Raw genomic sequence first — 26,373 nt, 5'->3', positions numbered from 1 at the left:
GGTTGGAAAATGGATGGATGGATGGACTTTAATTGTGTTTTAAATCCAGGCCTAGATAGGTCTCCTGTCACAGGGGCGATGACATCTAACACTGCAAAGACAATTACACGGTTTGTAACTGACCACAACTTTTCAGAATATAATAAAAAAAAAAAAAAATGAATACACAAGAAATCAGAATATGCAAAAACAAATTGAATATCCATCCATCCATCCATTTTCGAACCTGCAGAATCCGAACACAGGGTCACGGGGGTCTGCTGGAGCCAATCCCAGCCAACACAGGGCACAAGGCAGGAACCAATCTCGGGCAGGGTGCCAACCCACCGCAGCAAATTGAATATGCAAAAGCAATTCAGAAAATCAAACACAAATTGAATATGCAAAAACAAATCATAAAACACAAATTGAAAACACAAACACATATCAGAAAACACAAAACAAATCAGAATATTCAAAAATAAACTGAATACACAAGAAATCTGAATATGCAAAAACAAACTGAATATGCAAAAGCACATCAAAACACACAAAAACATATTGGATGCACAAAAATAAAATGAGAAAACATAAAAACAAATTGGAAACGCAAAACCAAATCAGAAACCACAAATTAAAAACAACTTGAATACGTAAAAAAAATCAGAAACAACAATTACAATTAGAGCGACGTGCAAACAAAGCAAAGAAGGCAAAGTGGGAAGAACGAAAACAAAAAGAGCGGCGCACAACCCAAACCGAAGCAGAATAAGCAGTGAAAGCTAAACGAACATCGCAAGTCAATCCCAGCTTTTCAACGAGTGGTGTAATGGAAGTGAGAACACTGAAAAGTAAAACAGATCTCTTATCTTTTTTTAGGTACTTTGGCAGAAAATAACCTGTATGTCAAAATGAATGTACAAAAATAACCTTTTTTATGTACTTAATAAGATTATGTCACATATTTCCATTTAATTGAGCTAAGCATTTCTAAGTGAAAATCTTACATTGCAAACTAGTTATTACAAGATGTTATCAAATGCAATAAGCTGTTGGACATTATATTATGTATTATTATTATTATTATTATGTACTGTATATACATATTCTGCGGTGGGCAGGCGCCCTGCCCAGGGGTTGTCTCTGTTTGTGCTGGCTGGGATTGGCTCCAGCAGACCCCCGTGACCCTGTAATTAGGATATAGCGGGTTGGATAATGGATGGATGGATGGTATATGCATATTCCATCCATCCATTTTCCAACCCGCTGAATCCGAACACAGGGTCACGGGGGTCTGCTGGAGCCAATCCCAGCGAACACAGGGCACAAGGCAGGAAACAATCCTGGGCAGGGTGCCAACCCACCGCAGGACACACACAAACACACCCACACACCAAGCACACACTAGGGCCAATTTAGAATCGCCAATCCACCTAACCTGCATGTCTTTGGAATGTGGGAGGAAACCGGAGCGCCCGGAGGAAACCCACGCAGACACGGGGAGAACATGCAAACTCCACGCAGGGAGGACCTGGGAATTGAACCCAGGTCCAACAGATCTCCCAACTGCGAGGCAGCAGCGCTACCCACTGCGCCACCGTGCCGCCCTTATATGCATATTGATTATTATTATTATTATTATTTATTATTATTATTATTATTAGTTCTAATACAAAACAAACATTCCCAGTTCTTGTTATTACAAGTTTACTGAATAAAATAAGCGGTTGAATCTTCTTAATCTTTTATCTCCCCCACCATCTTAACCGCATTGTAATACCTCCCCGAACAAGCAAGCCCAGACTGTTAGATTTTACAGTATATCAGTTTCAACTAATGTATTAAAAAACAACCCCGAGTCTTCACATTGAGAAGACCTCCATGCTCTGATGTTGTACGGGGCGCAGTGTGTTTGCCAGATTATTGAAGACACAGCACAAAGCCATTTTCTTAAACACACAAATCTGTGGCAGTTAAAAGGCTGTTGTTATGTTCAGGGACTTTTATCTTTTCCCTGATACAGCAGACATGGATTAAAATCCCCCAAACTCTCTTTGCTATCATTTTTTAAAATTATGTAAATTAACTAATCTTAGGCACATGACACATCTTGCCAAATAAAATAAATGAAAATTTTCACAAGCATTCTCGAAAATATCCCAAAATATAGTACTCCGCTCGAGCCTTTTTTCCCTTCTTTGGAAACTGTTAAAACAAATCACCGGAGTAATAGGAAGCGGTCGCTTAGCTCCGGGCTTTGTCCGTCTGGTGTAACGGAGATGCTATGGCAATAAGGTGAATTTGCTTTGCTTAAATAGAAATGAATCGGGGTATTACGGCCACCAACAAAATGATGTATTAGAAACAGAAAGATAAACCGTACGATGCTTATTTTCAATCAGCTTGAAGCGTAATGATATTTCACAAATATTTTTAAAGCTTAAAAGTATACAAGTTTTGAGTTAAGACAACCTAACGTAATAAGGTAATGGCAATATATTATTTTTGTGATTAGTGCTGTTAATTAAAGCAATGAGATTAATTTACGTGGCATGCTCATAAATTATACAGCATGTCTAACTGTGATACAAAAATAAATTAATTCAGTTGTTTTAAAAATAATATGTAAAGCCTAAAACACGCATAATTTGAATAAATTCCAATTAAGTTAGCTGTATAATAGCACCATATACTGAAAAATATTTTTGAATGTACAATACGTAATGAAACGATCCACATAAAAATGACATAACAATAAAACGTCACCTTTTACTTTAGCTCCCTTGTTTCTGTGTGTCCCGCAGACAATTCAGTTGCTCGGCTCCTTTCCATAACCTCAGCAGAACGATAAAGAAGACGTCCGTCATTTAACCGACTTCGACAAGACCGTCACGCGACGCCCTGCAGCGGAGCTGAGACTCGCCTGCGGTTATCTGAGATCGCCCGGCCAGGAGGTCCAAAAGCGGCCGCCTGCTCTCGTCTGTGGAGACCGTCGCGCAGTTCGTGACCGTTTAGCACCGTGTCCGGACAGGCCTGCGCTGTATCGCAGGATCGACGCACGTTCGGATCTTAGCCGCTCCGCACGAAACATCGAGCCTCGGTCCTCCTCTCAGCACAGACACCCATATCTGAGTGCGCTCTGTCAGGTATCCACCTTTCTTTAGAACTTGAACGGACTTTGTTGTGCTTATTTTAAAGTACCGTGACAACGAACGGGGCTGGCAGTCTAAAGGTTGCGGTACACGAGGCACGACTTTGACAGTTCGCGATTAATGTATACCACATTGAGTCTAGCAAATAAGTTAAAATTACCAATAAATTAATGAGAACACACCAGGGCACCCAGCTCACAAAATGCAGGCGCCTTCTGCCACTGACCAAGGTCGGTGGGCCACTGAGCCTCTTCATTACTTCTCTGACCTTTGTGTCTCCTTCTCTTCCTCCTCCTTCACTCTCTCTGTTCACAGAGGCCTCCCAAATCATGTTGACCCAGGATCCGAGGCGGAATCTCTTCACAGTGGGTGAAACCATCAAATTTATTTGTCAAGTAAATTCCTCAGATGTATCCTGGCAGTATTCCTGGTCCAAAGTCATCAACGGCAAGAAGATTTCCCTGAAGACTGAAGAAACGCAAAACAGTAGTGTCTACACCATCACACTGGTGACCTTGGCCGATGCGGGACAGTATGTCTGTGAAGCAACGCAAAGTAACGGGACCCACTCAGCTAATGTCACAGTCCAAGTTGCAGGTAAGTGTGGTGCCCTGCCTGGAGGGGGTGCAATTAATAGTGTTAGCTGGTTAGGCCCCAAAGCCTAAGTGGAGAAATTTTGCACAGTTCATAATCATGATGCCTGAATGAATGAGAGTGGCATTGTGGTGAGTATGGCAGCCCATGTGTTTCCCCCATGTCTCCTTGAGTTTATTCTCCTACATCCTAAAAGCTTACTGGTATTCCTAAACTGGCCCAGTGTGAGTAAACACGACTGAAGCTATCCTTCAATGCACTGGAGCGTCATGTTATTATGATGCTTGCCTAGAAGCGGGTGCTGCCTAGGTAGGCTCCATCTCCTTACCATCACATACATGGATGGATTTCTCTGCCTCTGTCACACACACGTGTGTACAAAGAGAAAGGATGAGCAGCATGTGAAGAGCTTCTTATTTCATGGAGACATTTTCCCGAGACCTTCCAGCCTGGATGCAGGTTTTCTCAGAGGTTCTTCAGTCCACTGGCAAACATATTCAGCCAAGCCTGGTTTCGTAGCATAAAGAAACATTTAGCACCCCCCTGCTGGTTGTTACTAGGGTCTATTACTTTGCAGTGTGTCTCTTTATATATGAATTTCATATACCGTATATACTCACGTTTAAGTTCTCCAGCAGATAAATCAGGACTTGATTTTACCGTATAATTTCTGGTATTTTATAATGTCAGTCGTATAAATCGAATGTGGAAAACTCACTCTATTGGTCCAAGAGATGATAAGCTAATGCCCACCTGGGAGAGTAACCAAGGGACACACTGCCTTTATTTTTCTATGTGGGTGCGGCAATGCGCTGTATCAGCGTGCGCTCCTAACCTCTCTCTGTCTCTGTCTCTTGTGCCCACACGGTAATACCCAAACTATTCTGAAGCGTCATTTGCAATGTTTTCTGTTTTTTGTATCTCACACCCTCATAAACCTTTATTGTAAGAGCATCCCTTATCAACGATGGAGCGTTCGATCAGAAGAAAATATGAAGCTGGTTTTAAATTAAAAGTCGTTGAAGTAGCGAAAGAAATCGGAAACTGCGCTGCTGCAACAAAATTCGATGTGTCTGAGAAACTGGTGCGAGACTGGAGGAGGCAAGAAGATGTAAAAAAAAATTTAAGCGATGTATTTTTGAACGGGTGTATAAGTCGGGGTCTGATTTTATGATCGATTTTTCGGGTTTCAAGACCCGACTTATATGTGAGTATATACAGTGCATCCAGAAAGTATTCACAGCGCATCACTTTTTCCACATTTTGTTATGTTACAGCCTTATTCCAAAATGGATTAAATTCATTTTTTATCTCAGAATTCTACACACAACACCCCATAATGACAACGTGCTACCCAGACAGCCACTGTGCTGCCCTAAGATTTCACATTAGCAGTATTTTTAAACTTTTATTAACTTTAAACAGACAGTCTTTATTTGATCTTGTCTAGGTCATGGGATTGGTGTTTGTTCCACGTCTGTAGATAACACTGGTGGGTTTCTTTCAACAGAAGCATTTAAAACAACTTTGAGCCGAGATGTCGACGGCCTAGTTCTGAATGGAGAAGCTGTTACCTTACAGTGTCTGGACCATGCAAATTATTCCTCTGGAACCTATTTGTTTTACTATGGCCAGGACGGGCCAGAACACTTGATTCATAGCAGCAAAAGCTCAGACTACACCATCAATTGTGCTGAGAAAGTTAATGAAGGCAAATACTGGTGCCGCTCCCAAAGACAAGACTATCCTTACTCTTCAGGCATCAGCAATTACATTTTGCTGGAAGTCAACGGTAAGTTAACACTCATGTTGGTTCAAACCCGAATACTCCAGCAGACCTGATGTGTGTGACGTGTTGGTAGCCTGGCTAAGTCGAGATTTAATAGATATGTGTTTCTAGCCCAGAAGGCCCCTTGTCTACATAACTTCTCCCACTGATCTAAGTGTAGCCAGTAAAAAAGCAAGGGTGTGTGTGCACAGGAGAAACAGGGCAGCCACAAAAACCAGCATGGCATCTGATCATCCAAGAAGGGTGACAGTCCTAGGGGTGTCCAGAGAGCCATCCTGGATTTGTTTGCTCTGTAAATGATAATTGGTGCTCGATGGAGCCAGCATAGAGTTTAGTAGCAGAGACAGCAATGTTACATTTGTACTTTGTATAGCTCCCTTCATAGTTTGAACCACACTAAATTATTTAACATAAAGGGTATGAAGAAATAATATTAGTTGAAGCATAGTGTGGTAGCCATCACACATCAGGGTATAGTCACGAAAAGCATTGTGAATTTTGGAGTGCAAAGGGCTACAGGCGTAGTGATGTGTGCCCAGCAGGGGGTGCCTGAGGGCATAAAAAGGGACCTCCTGTATATCTGCTGAATGAGTCCTGCTTAGTAGTAGAGCAGAGCCAAAAACCTGGCATGCATGTCCGGGGGGCCTTCCCTTAGCATGAGATAACTTTTTATTGCATTCATCTGTCATTAAACCAACCTAATTCATGATCACATCCTCTCTCAGCTGCACTGGGTTTAAGTTAAGAACCTAGGAGAGGCTCAGGTCTTCTATGGCCCTGAGCTGGTCTGAGTGGATTTAAGAATATTATATAGATAGATAGATAGATAGATAGATAGATAGATAGATAGATAGATAGATAGATAGATAGATAGATAGATAGATAGATAGATAGATAGATAGATAGATAGATAGATAGATAGATAGATAGATAGATAGATAGATAGATACTTTATATGTCTGCTGATGATGATGATGATGATGTTATCGTCAGTATCAGGGAGGAAATTAAACTTCCTAAGTTTCCAAAGAATTTATGCTTTAACAGATAAAGATAGAGATGCTGGCTAATGACGGGTTGTAAGCAAAACAAGTATGGCATTAAGTTGCTTGTTACTATAAAAAGTAATCTGACTACATAATGCCCATTACCTTTAACGTGTTACTCCCAGCACTGATGAGAGACTAGCACAGCAACTGAGAATGTAAATGGGACCACTGTAGTTCAAAAGTGTGCACAAGATGGGTGTGCCTGTGAGCGTGAGAGCCGGCCAGGCTGTGACCAGTTAACTGGAAGACAATAGGCGCTCAGGGTGGGATGCCCAGTGTTGGCTTAGCAGCGATCTGAAAGATTTCAATGTCATACGGTGACTGCATAGCTTCCAGTATTGGACAGCTTTACCCCAAGTGGCATTTTTTATTTCCATTAGGACTGCGTTCTTGAAATTCACCCTATTGCTTGTATTCATGTGCTGTGGCAGTTTTCAAAGCTGTGCCATCCACCTTTTCCTGTTTACATGAATTGCTGGGTTATGGCTAATTTGCTGCTCAGTGAGATCATTTACATTTAGTTATTTGGCTGACGCCTTTACCCCAAGGCGACTTACAACATTTATGTTACAATTGGCTCTGTTTTTTTTTTGGTTTTCCAATTGGAGCAGAGGCAGGTCCAGTGACTTGCTCAGGGTCACATAGTTTCAGCAGTGGGACAACCTTAGGGTTTGACGTCCAAAGCCTTAACGACTACACCACACTGCACTGACAAGTTTAGATGCGTTAAATGCACATAAAAGCAAATGGAGTGGATACAGCATTACAAGATATGCATTGTGACCAGCAAGTACAATTCTCAGTCAGTTCTCTTTAATGTTATTTTATATAATGAAACGTGGTGAGAGGTCAGCAATACATCACAACTCTGTGCCTCCCAATTGTTCTAGAGCTGTCCTGTTTATATAATGAAGTATGGTGAGAGGTCAGTGATACGTCACAACTCTGCACCTCCCAGTAGTCCTACTGGGAGATTCTGCTTGGTAGGACGTTCATGTGAAATTTCCTACTAAGAAGGTCATATTTCCCCTAACACTTGGACGCAGCACTACATTTAAAATTGCTCCCTCCTCAGGAAGTCTGTTCAGGTCAAGCACAGGTCTCACTGTAAAAAGAGCAAAGTACTTGGGCACACTCCTCCTGAACCCTCTATCACACTAATCCCGTGGTTTATTGGTAGTGAGGCTCAGTAGAAAATTAAAGGCTAAACATAACATTTCATCTGTGAGAGTGAAAGGCCATGTAGAAGGCGCCAAGTTTTAATAACACATGTTAGCATGGACCAGTTTTAGATGATTGCTTACCTTGCAGAATAAAGTCAGTCTGTTAAACAGATGCAGACGGCAGTTCAAAACTGAGGTACACCAGTGAAATGGCAAGCTGAGGACCTCTTCAGGTATCACAGTGATGTCAGCTTCAGATGTCTTTTAGTTTCCTTGTCTGCTCACAAGGTCTATGGAGTTTGCCTGCTTCCCAATGGACAAGTGTTTTGTCCTACGCTTTCCTTCCCAGTTGTACTGTTTGGCAGATGACGGAGCCCTGTGATTGCTAGGCATCTCATCATGGCTGCTATCTGTCTTCTATACTATGGAGATGGAGATGGCGTCGTATCCTGTAAGTAGCAAACACCTAAACTGCAAGTAATGACCCAAAGTGGAAGAAATTGAATGAATTTGCCGGGTCTTACGTGATCCGAGAGCATGGGGACCTGGGCTGTCTCTGATCTGAGAGCCGGCTCTGCTTGACCGAGAGGAGCCGTCTCATTGTTTTCCTGTCTGTCCGCACCCTGGCAGATCAGCAGTGGAGCCAAAGTTACTGGGTGGAGGCGTGGAAGCCCAGGGCTGAGACAATGTGAATTCTCTGGGGATTCTGAAAGTTGGAGCTGGAGCTGTTGTACTTTTGCACTCCTTGCTTACTCTGTCCCTCGTAGACAGAGGTTACATTTCCCTTTCATTTCTTTTGAATAATTATTTCACATTTTACTTCCTTGAAAATTATTTTTGGTGCTGTATTGTAGCTTTGTTTTTGATGCTGCTTTGTTTTACATTTGTTTAGCTGTTGTATTGTGGTTGCTACACATGCATCAATTGATGACTTGGGGGCTGCAGAAACCAAATGTCTGCACTTCATGTGAACAATAAAGGAAGGACTCCCTCAGTCTAAAAGAATAATACTTAATTATCTTGGCACACTTTTATTTGTTTGTATCTTTGACAACAGTTTCTGGTTTCCCTGTCTTATGATTGTGAACACATAAAACCTCCATTGACACGTTTTGTTTTCATAGACAGGGGTTCTCCCTGATCTCAAAATCCAAATGAATGACAGGATTTCAGCTGTAAATCAGGCTCCTTGTGACTCGTACATGCATAGACTGCATCATTCAAGTTTCAGGTCCTTTTTATAAAACATTAATGTGACAAACGTTGTCCAGCCAGTAACACTTTTCAGTTTGTCCAGACACCTAAACAAAGACAAGTATGAGAGAGGGTGACGTACACACATATGGCTGTGGAGCCCAAGGTTCACATCTCAGCCTGGTCTCTCTGTTGGGTTTGCTCTTGATGTTTACGTGGATTTGGAGCAGCTGCCCGGGTTACTCCCATCCACATTTCTTACGGCTTCTCCTCCAGAGTGTAAATTCACGTTGTATCCTTTGCACAGGTGATAAGCAGCCATGTTAGCCATTCATGGTCACTGTCTGAAGTGGTTATTTGGCTTTTTGTCTCACTTCACTTTAACCCTCTCATAGACTCTCCCTGGTATAATGGATAATATTTAGCTTTTTGAGCTTTTTGTGTATTTGTGTTTGGTATGTAAGCTGTCATTTACTTGTATTAGAAACTTTGCAAAGTCTATTGGAATATGCATACAAAGGCCTTGAATGTACATTATACACATATTACAAAGGACTAGGGTGTTGTACCGTGTTAGCCATCATGGATGCAAATGGCCACTTTTATTGGCTAACTAAAAGATTACAATATGTAAGCTTTCAAGGCAGCCCATCTTGCCTGAAGAGGCCTGAGTTGCCTCGAAAGCTTGCATATTGTAATCTGTTCAGTTAGCCAATAAAAGGTGTCATTTTGCTTGACCTGTCGTTACTTATTACATAGAATTTTTGAGTTTTTGTTAAATTTAAGTGTATAAGCAGTTGTATAAAGTGCTTGCCAGTGAGAAGTGTGCTATACAACATTCATCTGAAGTGAGTGTGTTCAGAGTCATTTAGGCCCTGAAGCCAGTTACTCATCCTTGGTCTAGTGTGTGTTTCCAAATTATGTGCAGTATGGTCAGCTTAGTATTTATGAATTTTAAAACCATAATGTCTGTGTCCTGAGTTACCCTTTTTGTCTCTGCAGAAAGACCACTTGTTACTTTCAATGTGACTACGACTGAAACTGGAGAGATCTATGAAACAGAATTTGTGACAATGAAATGCCAAATTGGACTAGAATATCCCAAACATAACTGGACGTACCGCATCTACAGAGCTGAGAAGGAACTCTTCACTACTTCTATTTGGGAAAATTCTGTAATGTTCTCATTCCTAGCCAATGTGTCTAAATCTGGACAATATATATGTACAGTGGAGAGGACTAATCATAACACATGTTTTAAAGCAAACGCCGTACTGGACTTAGAAATACTCCGTAAGTATATTATTCATTTATTAAACAAAAGAATACTAACAGTAGGAATTATGAGCCATAAAGCCACATCTTTCTTGTCAACTCTTAAGGCTATTTCAGTTTTATTTATTAATCCATCTCTTTACCTGTGTATTGGCAGGATTTTTTAAGGCTTTCAATATTTCCTTTCATTTCCTTTGTATAAAGTGCCCAGGGACTGTAATTTTAACTCTGTCCCCTCTATTGTAAGCCCCAAAGAGACGCTTCCCTGTAATCGTTCATATTCATATCTATATTACTAAACGAAGGTTGTATATATGCACGGATGCCAGACGCACCGTAAGCGCACGCGCACTGCGCCTCAGTGCCCCAGAGTCAAACCCAGTGGCTTCCCAGAGTCAGTAGGTGGCGCCCAAACAACACAACACAACCTGTAAACTAAACTTCACGTCACAATACAACCGCCGCCCAAACGCGAACACCACCGCATATAAAACCTTCGTTTAATGATGTTTGTATATATGCAAGAAAAAAGCACCGAAAGTGCACCCGTGTCAAACCCAGCGGCTTCCCAGAGTCAGTAGGTGGTGCCCAAACAACACAACACGACCTGTAAACTAAACTTGAGGTAAAGCGTGCACGCTAGGTTGTATATATGCACAGATGCCAGAGGCCACAAGCAAGCCGTACACAGTAAAACCGCTGTCCCCTTCGTTTGGTAATGTAGATCTCCAAGCCCGATCCGCCGCCATGGTCACTTCAGCATGCAAAGCCGCCGCCGTCAGCAAACAACTTCTAGCTAACGACACAGCCATACAGAAACAAAAACGAGACCGCATGGATAAAAACAATGAATGCAGGTGCCTACAACACGCTTCTGAAACACCAGAACCAGATGAGTCACGGCTCCAAAAAGAAACCGTTTTAATACAAATATATTTATTTAATTAAGTGAAAAATTTCCCAGGACGCACCCACCCTCCATGATTTTTCTTCCCTCCAAATATCGGAGGGAACAGAAAGTGTTTGCCATTCTTGGATTTGCGATTCTTATGAGAATCGCAGGTTTGCTGCTTCCATTCTAGAGTTCAATCTGCTAAAGTACCTTGCAGTTGTGAGTGCTCACATTTTGTGAGCTGCACTGCCTCAGTGTGAACATTTTCACGTGAAGATGACATACTATATATACAGTATATATACTACAATAAGACTAGACAAAAAAACAAAAGCATATTTTCATAGAGAACGGAAATAACAAACTTCCTTATATAATGGGCATTCATGGTGACAAATGCTGGGCTAGAGTAAACAGTTAAAAACAAATAAATAAACATGAAAAATTCTCTGGTTGCTTATGTCATATAATCCATGCGTCAAGCCATCCAGTCCTAAGAACACAACTGTCAAAACGCAGGCATTTTTCTGAGAAATGAAATTCAAAGCAATTGTACTGAAGACAGGACTCTTGACCAATGAATAAGGGGAAATTCAAAAGCCTTTTCCACCTCTTGCACTGCTCTGATTTTCCCAAAGTATTTATGTAATAATATTTTCTCAAAAAAACATTTTGAAATGATCCATCCAGTGTGTCCACTTCAGCGACACTGTAGGATATCATTCAACAGAAGATTTCACAATGCAGTACAATTGATTGCACTCTGCAATAATTTAAAATCAAGTACATTAACTTACATAACATGTATTAGGTACACAAGATACTATGACCACCAAGCTCCCCAACAATGGACACCATGCGCAAGTGCGGCAACACGCACGTTTTATTTACAGGTGGGAAACACTTTCCAAACCGTTCCCATAAGCAGCACAGTACAATAAGTGCAGCACAATAAACAAAGCACACAGCATTTCTTCCATCTATCCTTCCGCCTCCACGTCTCCTCAGGCAAGCATCGTCGTCCTCTCCCTCCCAACTCTGGCTCCTGGAATGAAGGTAGTCAGCTCCTTATATTCAGAACCCTGGGAATACTTCCAGTGTCACATAATTGTGTAAGGCAGGTGAAGGCGGAAGCCCTATATAAAAGGGCTCAGCAGTTCTTGCAACACCCCCTGGCAGCCCCCCCAGAACCCTACAGGGCCGAGCTAACAAATACCAATTCCCATACAGCCCTGTGGGAATCTGAGGCACCCTTACACCCCAGAGGGGGCTGCCAAATAGCAGCTTCGGGGAGATAGCGCCCTTCATAAGCCATCTCCCCCTGTCGTTGCATTAAAAAAGTATCCCGGCCGGGTAATGATCCCAGCCATCCTTCACATTATGTAAAATAAAATATAAAGGAAATGGAATCATGTGAACAAGTATTTACAAATAATATTTTATTAGAAACTAAACAGAAGTAACATGAGATTTCTTTCATGGGAGTGATTATATTGTTTGCTGTGGTGCAGTTGGTCACCACAGATACCCAACCTACCAGAATTTTTTTTTATCTCCATTCTTTATGAAAACATGAAATAATATTTTTTTCCCATACAATTCTACACATTACATGAGGTATGTAGCAGATAAAAAAATATATAATTTCTGGGTGAAGTATTCATTTAATTGATTTCTGTGTTTCAAATTGCAATTTGTTATGCTTTTAACTAGCAGGGTTCAGATTTATTTGATGACCATTGTTTTACTGTTGTGGCTCTTACCCGGCCGGGGAACTCTGACTATGGAAGGACCGGGGGAGAAACTGTCCTGGAAATACTCTCTCCCCCGGTCCTTCCACAGTCAGGGAGTCCTGGCCGTCCGCCAAAACAGTATATGTTGTGTCTAGTAGCGGGTGCTCGCTCCCTTAGAAGGTGTTCTCTTTCAGAAATGCAGAACGTACTTCTACCTGAATATATACCCCTTCAGTAACTGTGACGGAAATATGAAAGACAAGCGAAATATGGTACAAAAGGATATATAAATTTAACTTTCTTTAAAATGCAGCTTTCAATTCCAATATATATTATAGTATAATCATTTAGACATACAAGTCTAGGCTGAAGAGAAGCTATCAGAAGAGTACAATCATTGTCCAGTTCTTCAGTGGGAATATGTCGATGACTGTAATGCTGATGACCGTTGTTCCAGTTCAGCAGAGCGCAGGAGGCATTCTTCTGGCTTGTGACTAGATGTTCACTGACACGTGCTAAATACCCACACATTTTGCATATTTGGTGAGCTATTTGTGACCAATAGCATATGTGATTAGCCTCTCGAAGGCCCTAATAATAGCAGCACTTTCCCTATGTGCACACAGTCAACCAGTTCTAATCACTCATGGCTTGTGCCTGCTTTAATGACCTAAGGTCCCTGCCTCAATGAACTGCCCTTTCTTAAAGGAAGCACTGGAATCATGGGGTAGAAGAATCCATCCATCAGAATGGCTGGCCCAGCACTGACCCAGCTATAGACGGGAGGTGGCTAGTTGGCCGAGGTCTCCAGGACTCCGTCTGGGTCTGGCTTGTCTGACTCCTATTCTACAGTCTGGCAGCAGCTCTACAATTAGCTAATGGATGGATGTTGTTGTTTTTCATTTAAGTTAATTAGTTTCTACTTTGTTTTTATACTGTAGATTTGAACAAATCTAAATCCTAATATGTGATAGATTATACCACTCACTAAATGCAGAACTGTTCTTGCATTTTGCCTCACAGTTTGTACTATAGTATTTCTGAGGTGGCAATCATAGATGATACCTCTGTGAAAAGAATTACTTGTCTTCTGTTTTGTTTATTGTATTAATCCATTTTTTGACACCCATATCACACCCAACCTCTCACTTTATTGCCTTTCCCAAGATTTCCTTCCCTACAAGGAGTTTTTTTGGTTTGTCTTCTTAGGGAGTCAAGGCTGGGGGACTGTCAAATATCACGGACTTTTAAAGCCCATTGAGGCACTCGTTGTGTGAGCTGGGGCTGCACAAGCAATACATTGTTGTTGCTTCACAATTCACAGTATCAGATAGTTATTTCACATTTCTGGTTACAAATGTTAATGACTCTGATCTGAGAAGGTAATTAAGATTTCTCAGCTGAAACATGTAGTCATTCAAATGTACCTGCAGACCCATCGCCCAAACTAAATCTTAAAGCAGGCACTTGCATCTCTGTGGGTGGGCGCTTGTCAATATGACTTTCCTATGTAAAATCAAAATAATTCTTAATGAAGGATAAAAATCAAATCATGGATTAGATATTAATAAGGCATTGATTTCAAAAGAATTTATATTTAACAAACAGAAGTGTCACTGATGCTGTAATCAATGTCATCCCAGACTGAAGAGTTGGTTTGCAACAAGACATCAATGCCACTAAGGACAGACACCCTACACTGACATCAATGAAATAAATCTTTTATTCAGAAGCCAAACTAGAGTTAACCCAGGATCAGCACACATCACAACCAGACAATAAACATGCAAAATATGTTTAACACAAAGCAGGAGCTGCAAGCATAATATAAAAGTATATTATTCAAATAATATTGTAATCAAATGCTATACTCTATAATGATCATGAACACCAGAATGGAGCATCACCAAGGCAGACAAAGCACAAACATACAGTCATATGAAAAAGTTTGGGAACCCCTCTTAATTCTTTGGATTTTTGTTTATCATTGGCTGAGCTTTCAAAGTAGCAACTTCCTTTTAATATCTGACATGCCTTATGGAAACAGTAGGATTTCAGCAGTGACATTCAGTTTATTGGATTAACATAAAATGTGCAATATGCATCATAACAAAATTAGACAGGTGCACAGAGATATGACATCAATACTTAGTTGAGCCTCCTTCTGCAAATATAACAACCTCTAGACGCTGTCCTCCTATAGCCTTTAATGAGTGTCTGGATTCTGGATGGAGGTATTTCTGACCATTCTTCATACAAAATCTCTCCAGTTCAGTTCAATTTGATGGCTGCTGAGCATGGACAGCCTGCTTCAAATCATCCCATTGATTTTCGATGATATTCAAGTTAGGGGACTGTGACGGCCATTCCAGAACATTCTACTTCTCTCTCTGCATGAATGCCTTTGTAGATTTTGAACTGTGTTTTGGGTCATTGTCTTGTTGGAATATCCAACCCCTGCGTAACTTCAACTTTGTGACTGATGCTTGAACATTATCCTGAAGAATTTGTTGATATTGGGTGGAATTCATCCTACCCTCGGCTTTAACAAGGGCCCCAGTCCCCTAACTAGCCACACAGCCCCACAGCATGATGGAACCTCCACCAAATTTGACAGTAGGTAGCAGGTGTTTTTCTTGGAATGCGGTGTTCTTCTTCCACCATGCAAAGCGCTTTTTGTTATGACCAAGTAACTCAATTTTTGTCTCATCAGTCCAAAGCACTTTGTTCCAAAATGAATCTGACTTGTCTAAATGAGCATTTGCATACAACAAGCGACTCTGTTTGTGGCGTGAGTGCAGAAAGGGCTTCTTTCTCATCACCCTGCCATACAGATGTTCTTTGTGCAAATTGCGCTGAATTGTAGAACGATGTACAGATACACCATCTGCAGCAAGATGTTCTTGCAGGTCTTTGGAGGTGATCTGTGGGTTGTCTGTAACCATTCTCACAATCCTGCTCATATGCCGCTCCTGTATTTTTCTTGGCCTGCCAGACCTTCTGGGTTTAACAGCAACTGTGCCTGTGGCCTTTCATTTCCTGATTACATTCCTTACAGTTGAAACTGACAGTTTAAACCTCTGAGATAGCTTTTTGTAGCCTTCCCCTAAACCATGAGACTGAACAATCTTGGTTTTCAGATCTTTTGAGAGTTGCTTTGAGGATCCCATGCTGTCACTCTTCAGAGGAGAGTCAAAGGGAAGCACAACTTGCAATTGACCACCTTAAATACCTTTATATCTCATGAGTGGACTCACCTGTCTATGAAGTTCAAGGCTTAACGAGCTGATCCAACCAATTTGGTGTTGTAAGTAATCAGCATTGAGCAATGACAGGCATTCAAATCAACAAAATTACAAGGGGACCCACATTTTTGTACAGCCAGTTTTTCACACAACTAAATACTGCTTCACCTAAAAATCTTTGTTCGGAAAACACCGCAGTACTCAGATGTTCCTAGGAAATGAAAGACATACCACTGTTATCTTTTTTTGTTGAAAGGAGAGTCAATTATTATGCAGGCTGAGAGGGGTTCCCAAACGTTTTCATATGACTGTAGAGTACTGAACATGCAGAGCAGAGAGAGATGAATGTGAGAACTCTCCGCTCAAGGGGCTCCCTATGTATTTAGTACAACTTCCTGAGGATTGTCTGAGTCTTGTGATTTAGTTTGTCTCTGCTTGGTGCCCCCTTTGTGCCCCCATTCCTAACCACTTGTTAACAGCTTTCTGTCTCCAATCGACACCAATGGGGGAGTTTTCTGCAGAAATAATTGCTTTAGGGTCAGAGTCCTTTCAAATCTTGCCTGTAATCAAAACTGTGAGAATGATTTTATGCATTGTCTGATATCCATACTACAAATTTTGAAAAATGATGTTCTCTGCAATTATCATCAGCCTACATTAGTAGGCAAGCACCTGCTTAACGTAACACTTAGTTACCACCAATCTGGGCAAGCAGTGCAGTCGTGGCTGCTATAAAGGCACCTTTCCTGCTTAAATTCTTTGTGAATTCAATTTATATATTTTTACAGTACTTATTAAATACAAAAGAATTATTTTTCCACATAAAAAAATCATTACTGGATTTTCCTTGCATTTTGACAAGTCAGGTATGGTCCCCCTGAAGCCCACCCAGAACAATATGTTTGAAAATAGATTGTAGATACATGAATATTTCTTTGTGAGATCCATGATTAATACTAAGAAAGGGGACCGTTAACATGCTGTGTTCACAATAAACTATATTGTATATACATACGCATGTGGTACTGTGAACACAGCTCCTTGGTAATGGTAACATTTCATATTAGTTCAACCAACTACAAAAAAATAAAATATTTTCAAGATGATCTGCAACACCGCCCTTTAAAAAGGGTCTTCTTAGCTTTTTTTGTTTTGCTGCTTTTTTGCAGTTTAGATGCTACTTCACTCCAGTCCTAGAAGGCCGCAGTGGCTGCATGTTTTCATTCTAACCATGTTCTTCATTAGTGACCAGTTTTTGCTGATAATTAACTTCTTTTTATTTAGTTTTAATTAACTTGACTCAGGCCCCTTTGTTGTTTTTTATTCCTTAATTTGCAGCCAAATAATAATGAGACACAAAACAAGCCGCCAAATGACCAGCTCACCTGTGCCCATCACACAATATCTGAACATAAAGAAAGGTGAAGGTCTCAGTAAGGTTGATCTCTCAGGTCACCAAAACATTTTGATGGTGTTCTTAGAAAAAAACAGAAAAATCAACAGTTTTGGAAATGTCTGCTGTAGCAGAATGAGAGCGGCAACAAGCTGTGAAATTAAATAACAGGTTTAATTAAAGCCAGAATCAGCTTCTCATTCAGAAATTGGTTGGAGTTTGAAGCCCCAGTTTAGCTGGTCATCTGTTGGCTTGTTTCATGTCTCATTTCTGTTTGGCTGTCATTTAAAGAAGAAAACAATCAATTCAGAGGACTGAATCCTTAAAAACAGGGCTATTAACATGAAGGGAAAAGAAGATAATTAGCAGTGAAAACTGGTCACTGATTAGGAAAAGAGTCAGAATGAAAACCTGCAGCCACTGCGGGCCACCAGGACCGGAGTTTGACACCCGTGCTTACAGGATCAAGCATAGAAAGCCTCGAGTCTTACCTCGCTAGCCCATTCCTCCTCCTGTAACATTTTGTCAAGGGCTGGAAACAATTAGGCTCTGCCATTTCCTCTTTACTAAAACAAAGTAGAAATTCTGTCAATAGTAAATGGATCCAAATAAGCCTCAAAGTCAGATGCTTTTGTTCCCAGGAGTCATTTACTTGAGTTTCTGGATTTACACAGCTAGAAATTCTAATTTCTGAAATATTGAAATCAAACCCAGTGTTAATTTTATTTTTAGCATTAACAGTATCTACTCCGGATATAAATTGTTACCATGAGCACTAAATGGGGGTCTACATTTTCACTTCTTAGACTTCCATCTGACACTAAGCTTGGACTGGTCCTGCTAATTTTAGCCTGGAGATATTAAACCCAAATCACTTTAGCTGAATTACGTATCTAAATTAGGAAGTTTTCACTTTTCCTAATGGGTATTAGTTAACTGCATCTCTCAGCTTTTGAAATCAGGATAATTAAAACCTTTTTCCTTTTATTGTCTGTCTGGTTAAGAAATATTTACCTGAAAAAATGCTCTACCTGGATTTAGTTAGTTGCGTGATATTTGCTGTAAAAACAGGCAATTTGTGAATATTGGAGGTGACTGAGAGAAGAAACAACATAACATCCAAAAGCAAGAAGATCGCAGCTGAGAATCTCTTTTGTCTGTCATCAGACCCTAATCTTAAATCAAAAATCAAAGTTTAAGCCAAAAAGCAGATCTACTAATACTAATACACAGCAAAACAACAACCACACAGAGATTTCTGTTGAATTATCTGCAAAGTCTGAGGAAGAAAGGTTGTCACAAGCAAAACATTAACTCATTGTATCAATGAGCATCTTAATAACTGGAATACTAAAAATGGGGCATGGATGAAAATCAAGATGGTGTCAAAATGAAACATATATGAAAACATTTTATTAAGTGAATTAAGCCAGAAATTAATTGTGTGACCCAAAAAGCCTATACCTGCAAATAAGGATCAGCCATAAGGATTCAGAAAAACTTCTAAAAATTAATAAAAAGTGCCAATCATAATAATTTGGAGAATGGTGATGGATAGCAATTGTTAAGGTTTATCATCCTGTTAAATAATAATAACAATAATAATAATTCTTTACATTTATACAGCACTTTTCTCACTACTTAAAGCACTTCAGTGAGTGGGGAGCCACGTCAACCACCACTAATGTGTAGCGACCACCTGGATGAGGTGACGGCAGCCATTTTTGCGCCAGTACGCTCACCACACATTAGCTGTTAGGTGGTGAAAGTGTGAGAGTGAGAGAACCAGTTAGAGACAGGGCATGATTAGGGGACCAGAATAACTAGGCCTTGGTGGGCAATTTACGGTGGACATCAGTATACACCCTACTCTTTATGAAGGATGCCCAGTGATCTTTTAAAATCACAGAGACTTGGGGCCTCTGTTTTGCGTCTCATCTCGGTGCCATTTTTACAGGACAGTGTCCCTTCGTCATGCCCTAGTTCACTCAGACCACAGGGTAAGTTCCTCCTGCTGGCCTCACCAACATTTCTTGCAGCAGCAACCCAAGAGTTCTTAAATGGTCTCTCATCCAAGTTCTGGTCAGGCCCAAACAGGCTTAGCTTCAGGTGGATGACCTCTTCTGAAGCGCATGTGGTATGGCTGAATGATATCAGTGGTTGCCACTTTTTAGAACATTAGAATGTTAGAACAGTAGAAAACATTAGATGAGACAGGCCCTACAAAGCACTCCAGTCCTCACCACCTAAATCCCTCAAAATAACATCAAGTCGAATTTTTGAAGGTTCCTTAGCTCCTACTGTCTACCTCACTACATGGTAACGTATTCTATGTGTCTGTAGTTCTCTTTGTAAAGATAAACTTCCTAATGTTTGTGTGAAATTTACCCTTAACAAATTTCTAGCTGTGCCTCTGTTTTGTTGATGAACTCATTTTAAAATAACAGTCTCAATCCACTGGACTAATTCCCTTCATAATTTTAAACACTTCAGTCATGTCGCCTCTTAATCTCTTTATACTTAAACTGAAAAGGCTCAGCTCTTTAAAACTTTCCTCATAATTCCTCATAATTCATATCCTGTAGCCCTGGAATGAGCCTAGTCACTCTTCTCTGGACTTTATCTAGTGCTGCTATGTTCATTTTGCAGGCTGGAGACCAAAACTGCACACAGTACTCCAGATGAGGCCTCATCAGTGCATTATAAAGCTTGAGCAGAACCTCCTTAAACTTGTACTCCACACATCAGGGCGCTATATAACCTGATATTCTGTTAGCCTTCTTAGTGGCTTCTGAACTTCATGTGTCAGTTGATAGTGTAGAGTCCACTATGACTCCTAAATCCTTCTCATAAGGTGTACTTTCAAAACTTGCATTCTGTATTCAGATCTAACATTCTTACTTCCTACATGTAATGCTTTACATTTGGTGACATTAAATTTCATCTCCCACAAATCTGCCCAAACCCCTCTGTAATGATTCAGTGGAATCTCGATTATCTGCCTTTGCACTTACCTTGGTATCATTTGCATACTTAACCAGCTTGTTATTTATATTCCTATTCAAATCATTTATATGTATATAAAGACCTAGCACTGACCCCTGAGGGACACCACTCTTAACATCAGCCAGTTCTGATGAGGTTCCTTGCACCATCACCCACTGCTTCCTGTGTCTGAGCCAATTCTGTACCCATCTACAAACATCACCCTGAGCTCCCACTTCTTTTAATTTGATGCCCAACCTCTCATGTGGCACCTTATCAAATGCTTCTTGAGGATATAATTTGCTCCACTTTGCTCAAATCATTTCGTTGCTTCCTCATAGAATTCCAGCATGTTGGTAAATCACGACCTCCCTCTTCTAAACCGATGCTGACTGTTCAGTAAAACTCCTGTTCTTGCCATGTGTTGCTTATCCTTAATAATTCTTACCATTAATTTACCAGTGATGCACATTAAGCTTACTGGCCTAAAGTTACTTGGATGTGCCTGATTCCCCTTTTAAATTACAAGATAAGATAATGTTGGCCATTTCCCAGTCCTTTTGAATTTCCCCAATGCACAGTGACTTCCTAAACAGATGCTTCAAGGGTTTTATATGTGTACTCACAAATTGCTGAAGCCTTCTAGGATAAACATTATCTGGTCCTGTTGACTCGTTCGATATCTGCCTTCATTTATTAGATTTCAGACCACGACTATAGGAATGGGTCAGTACATTCCTACTGAGCCTACTTTGGTAGGTTAGAAAGTTTATCAGCAATTTAATGAGTCTTCAAATATTTACATTCATTCCAGCCATTTAAACATTTACTTCTTGTGACAGTCTCCTCTCCGTTTGTCCCACATGGTTGTGATTTTCATCCCCACAAAGAAAACAGCACCTTCTTCTTCTTATTTCTGCTGCTTCCATTAGGGGTTGCCACAGCGGCTCATCTCTTTCCATATCTTCCTATCTTTATCTTCCTCTGTTACACCCATCACCTGCATGTCCTCTCTCTCCACATCCATACACCTTCTCTTCGGCCTTCCTCTTTTCCTCTTGCCTGGCAGTTCTAATCTACCTTTATTCTGCCTTATCAATGCCATGCATCTGACTCAAGCTCTTCAAATGTATTGGACAAGGAGAACAAAGCCTCCCACCTAACAATCTTCTTTTGTATTGCAGCACTGCCTAAACCTGAATTGTTCTATCAGCAAACTGAAAACTCCCTTCATCTGAGCTGCTCCATTAAGGGAAATGGTTGGAAATATTACTGGTACAAAAGCAAACAGAACATATCTGGTAGTGTTTGGCAAAGTACTGTTGAAGGGAATATAACTGTACCTGTGAACAGTGTGGACAATGAGACTTACTTTTGGTGTCAGGGTCAAATGAAGACCAAGCAGTCACTTTACTCAGAATACATTCAGCATTTTCAGCCTTTTGTAAATGGTAAGTGGCCTTGACAAGCGAAAGTGGCACTTGACCTTTCTTGGGTCACATCTGTTTTGCCAACAAGTAGTTAGAAGTGTTTGCCCTCCTCCTCCTCCTGGTTAAATAGACCTCCCCACGAGGTGGTACACATACAGATTGAACTGGCATTGTCTGATTCTAGATCTGGTTCAGGCAACACAGTAAATTTTCTATCAGAGAGACAGAATGGCTAAGGTACAGAAGATTGAGAATTATATCCAATTAGACAATTTATTTTTTGACTCCTAATTTAGAGACTAGCATCAGTAGATACACCTTGTATCTTTATTTTGTTTATTTTTTTTAATGCTTGATCAAAGTGTATTAAAAGTAAACCTACCTTGTCTATTGTGCTTCTCTTTTCTGGTAACCTGACAGAAGAAGAGGTCCAGAAGTCATCTACGTTTCATTGTAAGTATCTGAAAATGGATTTATTATACCAAGTGTGTTTGTGTCTAGTGTGAATAATTCAGGGAACGGCAAAAAGACTGCTTCTGGGGCTGGTGTAGTAGCAGTTTAATGTTCATTCTGTTAGCAAACTGTAGTGGGCACTGCAGTCCACTCTTTTCTCTTGAGCATTTCCTACAATTTAATGGTAAAATAAATCCATAAAGAATATTCTGCTTTGCATAAAATTATGATAGACAGTAACAAGGAAGAACTAAAAAATGTCATATTTGTTTAAACATTCACTAATGTGTAGCATATGACATGCAGCGGGGCCGAATAATGGCACAACGGGTAGCTCTGCCACTTTGTGGATCCAACATAATGGATTTAAATCCCACTCCCAGTTGTCGCCTACAGTATGTAGTGGTTATTTCTCTACCTCCTTCCTGTTTTTTTGACTGGCCATTATCCTGTACATGGTATTAGTGCCAGTGCATGTAAGTGTGAGTCCTACGATAGACTGTTGATTACTGCCTTGTGCCCAGTTCTACTGAAGGAAGCTTCAATCACTTATGAACCTGAATTGGATTAAGTGGATCAGATAATTTAATAATACCCTATAAAATGTAATGACTATTTGTTGAGCAATCTAAGCCATCTGAGTCCTTATTATCATTAAAGTAAAAAGGTCATAATCGATTTTACAGAAATGAAGGAAAATGTGAAACACGATTTGACACTTTATATTGTAGGTTCAAGAACAGCAGAGAGGTTTGAATGGCGGAGATCTCCAGGGAACTGACTAGTATAGGTCTGGAATGTCATACTAGGAATAAATAAAAACAAAAAAAGTAAAAATGCAGCCCCAGCGAGGAATAGCTGAAAAGCGAGTAATAGTGAAGGGTATATGAAATGCTCATTTGGGCAAAGGCAAACCCTAACCCTAACCTTTACCTAAACTGAGGATAACAGAGCTTTTGTGAATGCCATCCAGTGAACGTCGGTACATAATGATTTATTTTAAAGTATCCATATTGCAGTGAACCCTGAAATTGGAGAACTTGGAAGTTTGCCACAAGAGTCAGTATTTTGAAGAAATGCCTCTAGTAGCAGGATGTCTGGCCTGAGGATGGTCTCTAAGATGCTTTCTGGGAAGTGAAACTGCTTCCCTAGGTCTACCCTTTTTTGCGAGTCATGTGCTGTTCCAAGGAGTCCTACTCTTGCTTTTGGCTGAGGTTGAGATGCCTGGATAAATGAGATCAATCTGCCAACTGTTTTTTAAAAAATACTTCACAAAAAGATGTGTACAGTGTTGTATCCCAACAATTCCACAAAGTAGCTGAGAGCTGAAACATTACATCTTGCATCTCGGCAATTGCTAAAAAAGAGCAGTACTCGATAACCAGAAAAGGTGATGATATGAAACGTGAAACTGGTGCAAGACATTTGTATGGCAGTATTCATTTGACTACAGTCTTTATTTCTGAGCAGGTCAGTCCTGTTTTCCGTAACCCTGCATGTGTTTTTATTTGGCAGTTAGCACAGTTTTCACATGTACATGTGTTCTGTTTAATGTAGCTATGTATCTCCTTGTCATTTTAATGAGTGTATCTTGCCATACAGCTCCTCCAGCAGACAGCTCTGAGGATACCCAACATCCACTCCCAACGTCCATTTCCCCCAAACGTTCAGACCGCGAAAAGAGTGAAACTGAAGACAAATCCCAACAGGCATCCCATTTGGGGAAAGGAAACCCTGCAGAAAAGAAATCCAAAACCAATGAGGACAAGACTCCAACAAGTAGGCCTTTTCTTCCTTCATAATATGAGCACACTGCTAAGTACTGAATTGAATCAAAATGGTTTCATGATAATAGGCTGATCATTCCAGTGGAATATGGAGATCCCCTTTCTAGGGTTTATATCATCTCACCACATGTATACAGTAATCCCTCCTCCATCGCGGGGGTTGCGTTCCAGAGCCACCCACGAAATAAGAAAATCCGCGAAGTAGAAACCTTATGTTTATATGGTTATTTTTATATATTTTAAGCCCTTATAAACTCTCCCACACTATTATAAACATTTCACGCACAATTATACAGCATAAACCCTTTGTATTCTCTTAGATATTAGGTAAGATTCGTTGAAATTATGTATGTAAACACAGTTTACATACAGTAAAACCTAAATATTATTTTAAAGATATCGAGCGTCTCCGATATCACATATGTGTTACAGCCATTACGACAGACAGGCCACCAGCAATAAATACGTACAATGCAAGAAAAATTGTATACAGTGACATTAAACTATGTACATGTAATAAGTACTGTATGTAGATAATTAATTATGGTTACTCACCAACAATGACACGACGACTTGTCCGATAACGATGAGTTTAATTTTACTGCACAACAAAGGATAGCGTTACAGCTCTTCTAAAGGAGCCTCTTCAGGCGACTGTTTAGCACCGCCGTTGTTCTTCTTCCATCACTCTTCAATCCAAATCCCTAAAGCAGATTCCATCCAGACTACTGCCTTATCACGTCCACTTGCAACTCGTTTTGCACCCTGGTTAAAGGACACTGCGGCCGTATATCTTATATGCTTTTCCTCCTTTTTAAATAAAAAGAATCGTGGACTCATTGATGCTGTAATGGTGTCCTGCAGCGGTGTAGCTGTTCCCTTCCTTCAACATATCCAAAACTTTTACCTTTTCTGCAATCATTTGCATCTTCTGTTGGCGCTTGGACACTGCTCCTGCAGCAGTAGCAGTAACGTGCGTTAATGCTGAATGAGTGAGATTAGACTTCCTGGTTAATGCAGCACTCCGTCGCTGAGCCAATCAGCAGCACACAGGAACTTAACCGAAGGCTCTGATTGGGTAGCTTCTCAGCCATCCGCCAATAGCGTCCCTTGTTTGAATTCAAATGCGTCCCTTGTTTGAATTCAAATGGGCAAATCAACTGAGGAAGCACACGTACTGTAGACCGCAGACATCTGCGAAGCAGTGAAAAATCCGCGATATATATTCACATATGCTTACATTTAAAATCCGCGATGGAGTGAAGCCGTGAAAGACGAAGCGCGATATAGCGAGGGATCACTGTACACACTTCTGAGTAAATGTTTGATACTTTCTATATTCCAAGAATGTTTTCTGTAGATGTTCATTTTAGTTACTCATGTTCTGTGATGGCCCAAAAGCACAGTGTCAGTATGGCCTTTTCATGGATCCAACATCCTGTGCTTGATTGTTGATTGATTGTGGGTTTTCTTCTCGCAGACAGGTTATTTTAGTTGGAAACTCTAAAGTAGCAGTATATGTGAGTGGGTCCTGTCATGGACTGGTCTCCTGTCTAGGTCTGTTTCCAGTCTAGTGCTGCTGATATCTTCCTGAACTAGATTAAGCAGGATTAATGCCATTATGTTATAATCCATTTATTGCAGTTTATTGTTTGTAGACACAGAGCGCTCTATAGATATAAACTTCACTAATCACAAAATGAATACATAAAGTCATTTGAAACTGATTAGCATAAATGTAGCCTAGCACTATCTGTCCATTCATTTTACTGTTGAACTATCGGCAGTTGGCAACAGAGGAGAGGAAAACAAAACACCAGTCAGCATCATCCCCTGGAAAAAAATAAATCTCTGCAGGGTCCAAGGTCAATTATAAGAGAAAAAGTCAAAAACAAAGTGAGACACAGTCACAGTTCTGGAGCCCTCGGCCCTGGTTGGAATTCAAATGCCGTATTTACATCTGTTTTGTACTTTTTTGGCGTCTTTGGTTACGTGACATTTATCGATCATTTAGTTTTGATGTATCTGTGTATCTTGTCATATGTACCTTGGGTTTTATGGGTGGTTCCCCAAGATGCAGGACCGCCTGCCCAACACTGCAAGGGACTACAGTCATCCCTATAAGGGTGGGGTCGACCCACAGTCCCTTGCAGTTCATTTGAATGCACTCGGAAGTTGGTGAGTGCTACTAGAAACCCACTGCCAGGCAATTAACTGATGAACTGTCGCCAGATGACAATGGAGGAGAAGAGAACAGAAG

At 40.5% G+C, this 26,373-nt stretch overlaps 1 protein-coding gene across 1 annotated transcript in view; it reads left to right on the top strand.

Annotated features, from left to right (window-relative positions):
- The window catches only part of LOC114666887 (basement membrane-specific heparan sulfate proteoglycan core protein-like), a 35,388-nt gene that overhangs the window by 7,043 nt on the left and 1,972 nt on the right, over positions 1-26,373 (top strand). Inside the window, exons 3-8 of the mRNA XM_028821927.2 lie at positions 3,447-3,728; positions 5,236-5,517; positions 9,923-10,213; positions 21,628-21,894; positions 22,294-22,326; positions 23,929-24,105. Coding sequence (XP_028677760.2) covers positions 3,447-3,728; positions 5,236-5,517; positions 9,923-10,213; positions 21,628-21,894; positions 22,294-22,326; positions 23,929-24,105 — 1,332 coding nt within the window. The remainder of the gene's footprint in view (positions 1-3,446; positions 3,729-5,235; positions 5,518-9,922; positions 10,214-21,627; positions 21,895-22,293; positions 22,327-23,928; positions 24,106-26,373) is intronic.

This window comes from Erpetoichthys calabaricus, chromosome 16, assembly GCF_900747795.2.
Source record: "Erpetoichthys calabaricus chromosome 16, fErpCal1.3, whole genome shotgun sequence".
Lineage (NCBI taxonomy): Eukaryota > Metazoa > Chordata > Cladistia > Polypteriformes > Polypteridae > Erpetoichthys > Erpetoichthys calabaricus.
The sequence above is the reverse complement of the archived record's forward strand: the minus strand, read 5'-3'. Positions and strand labels throughout refer to the sequence as shown.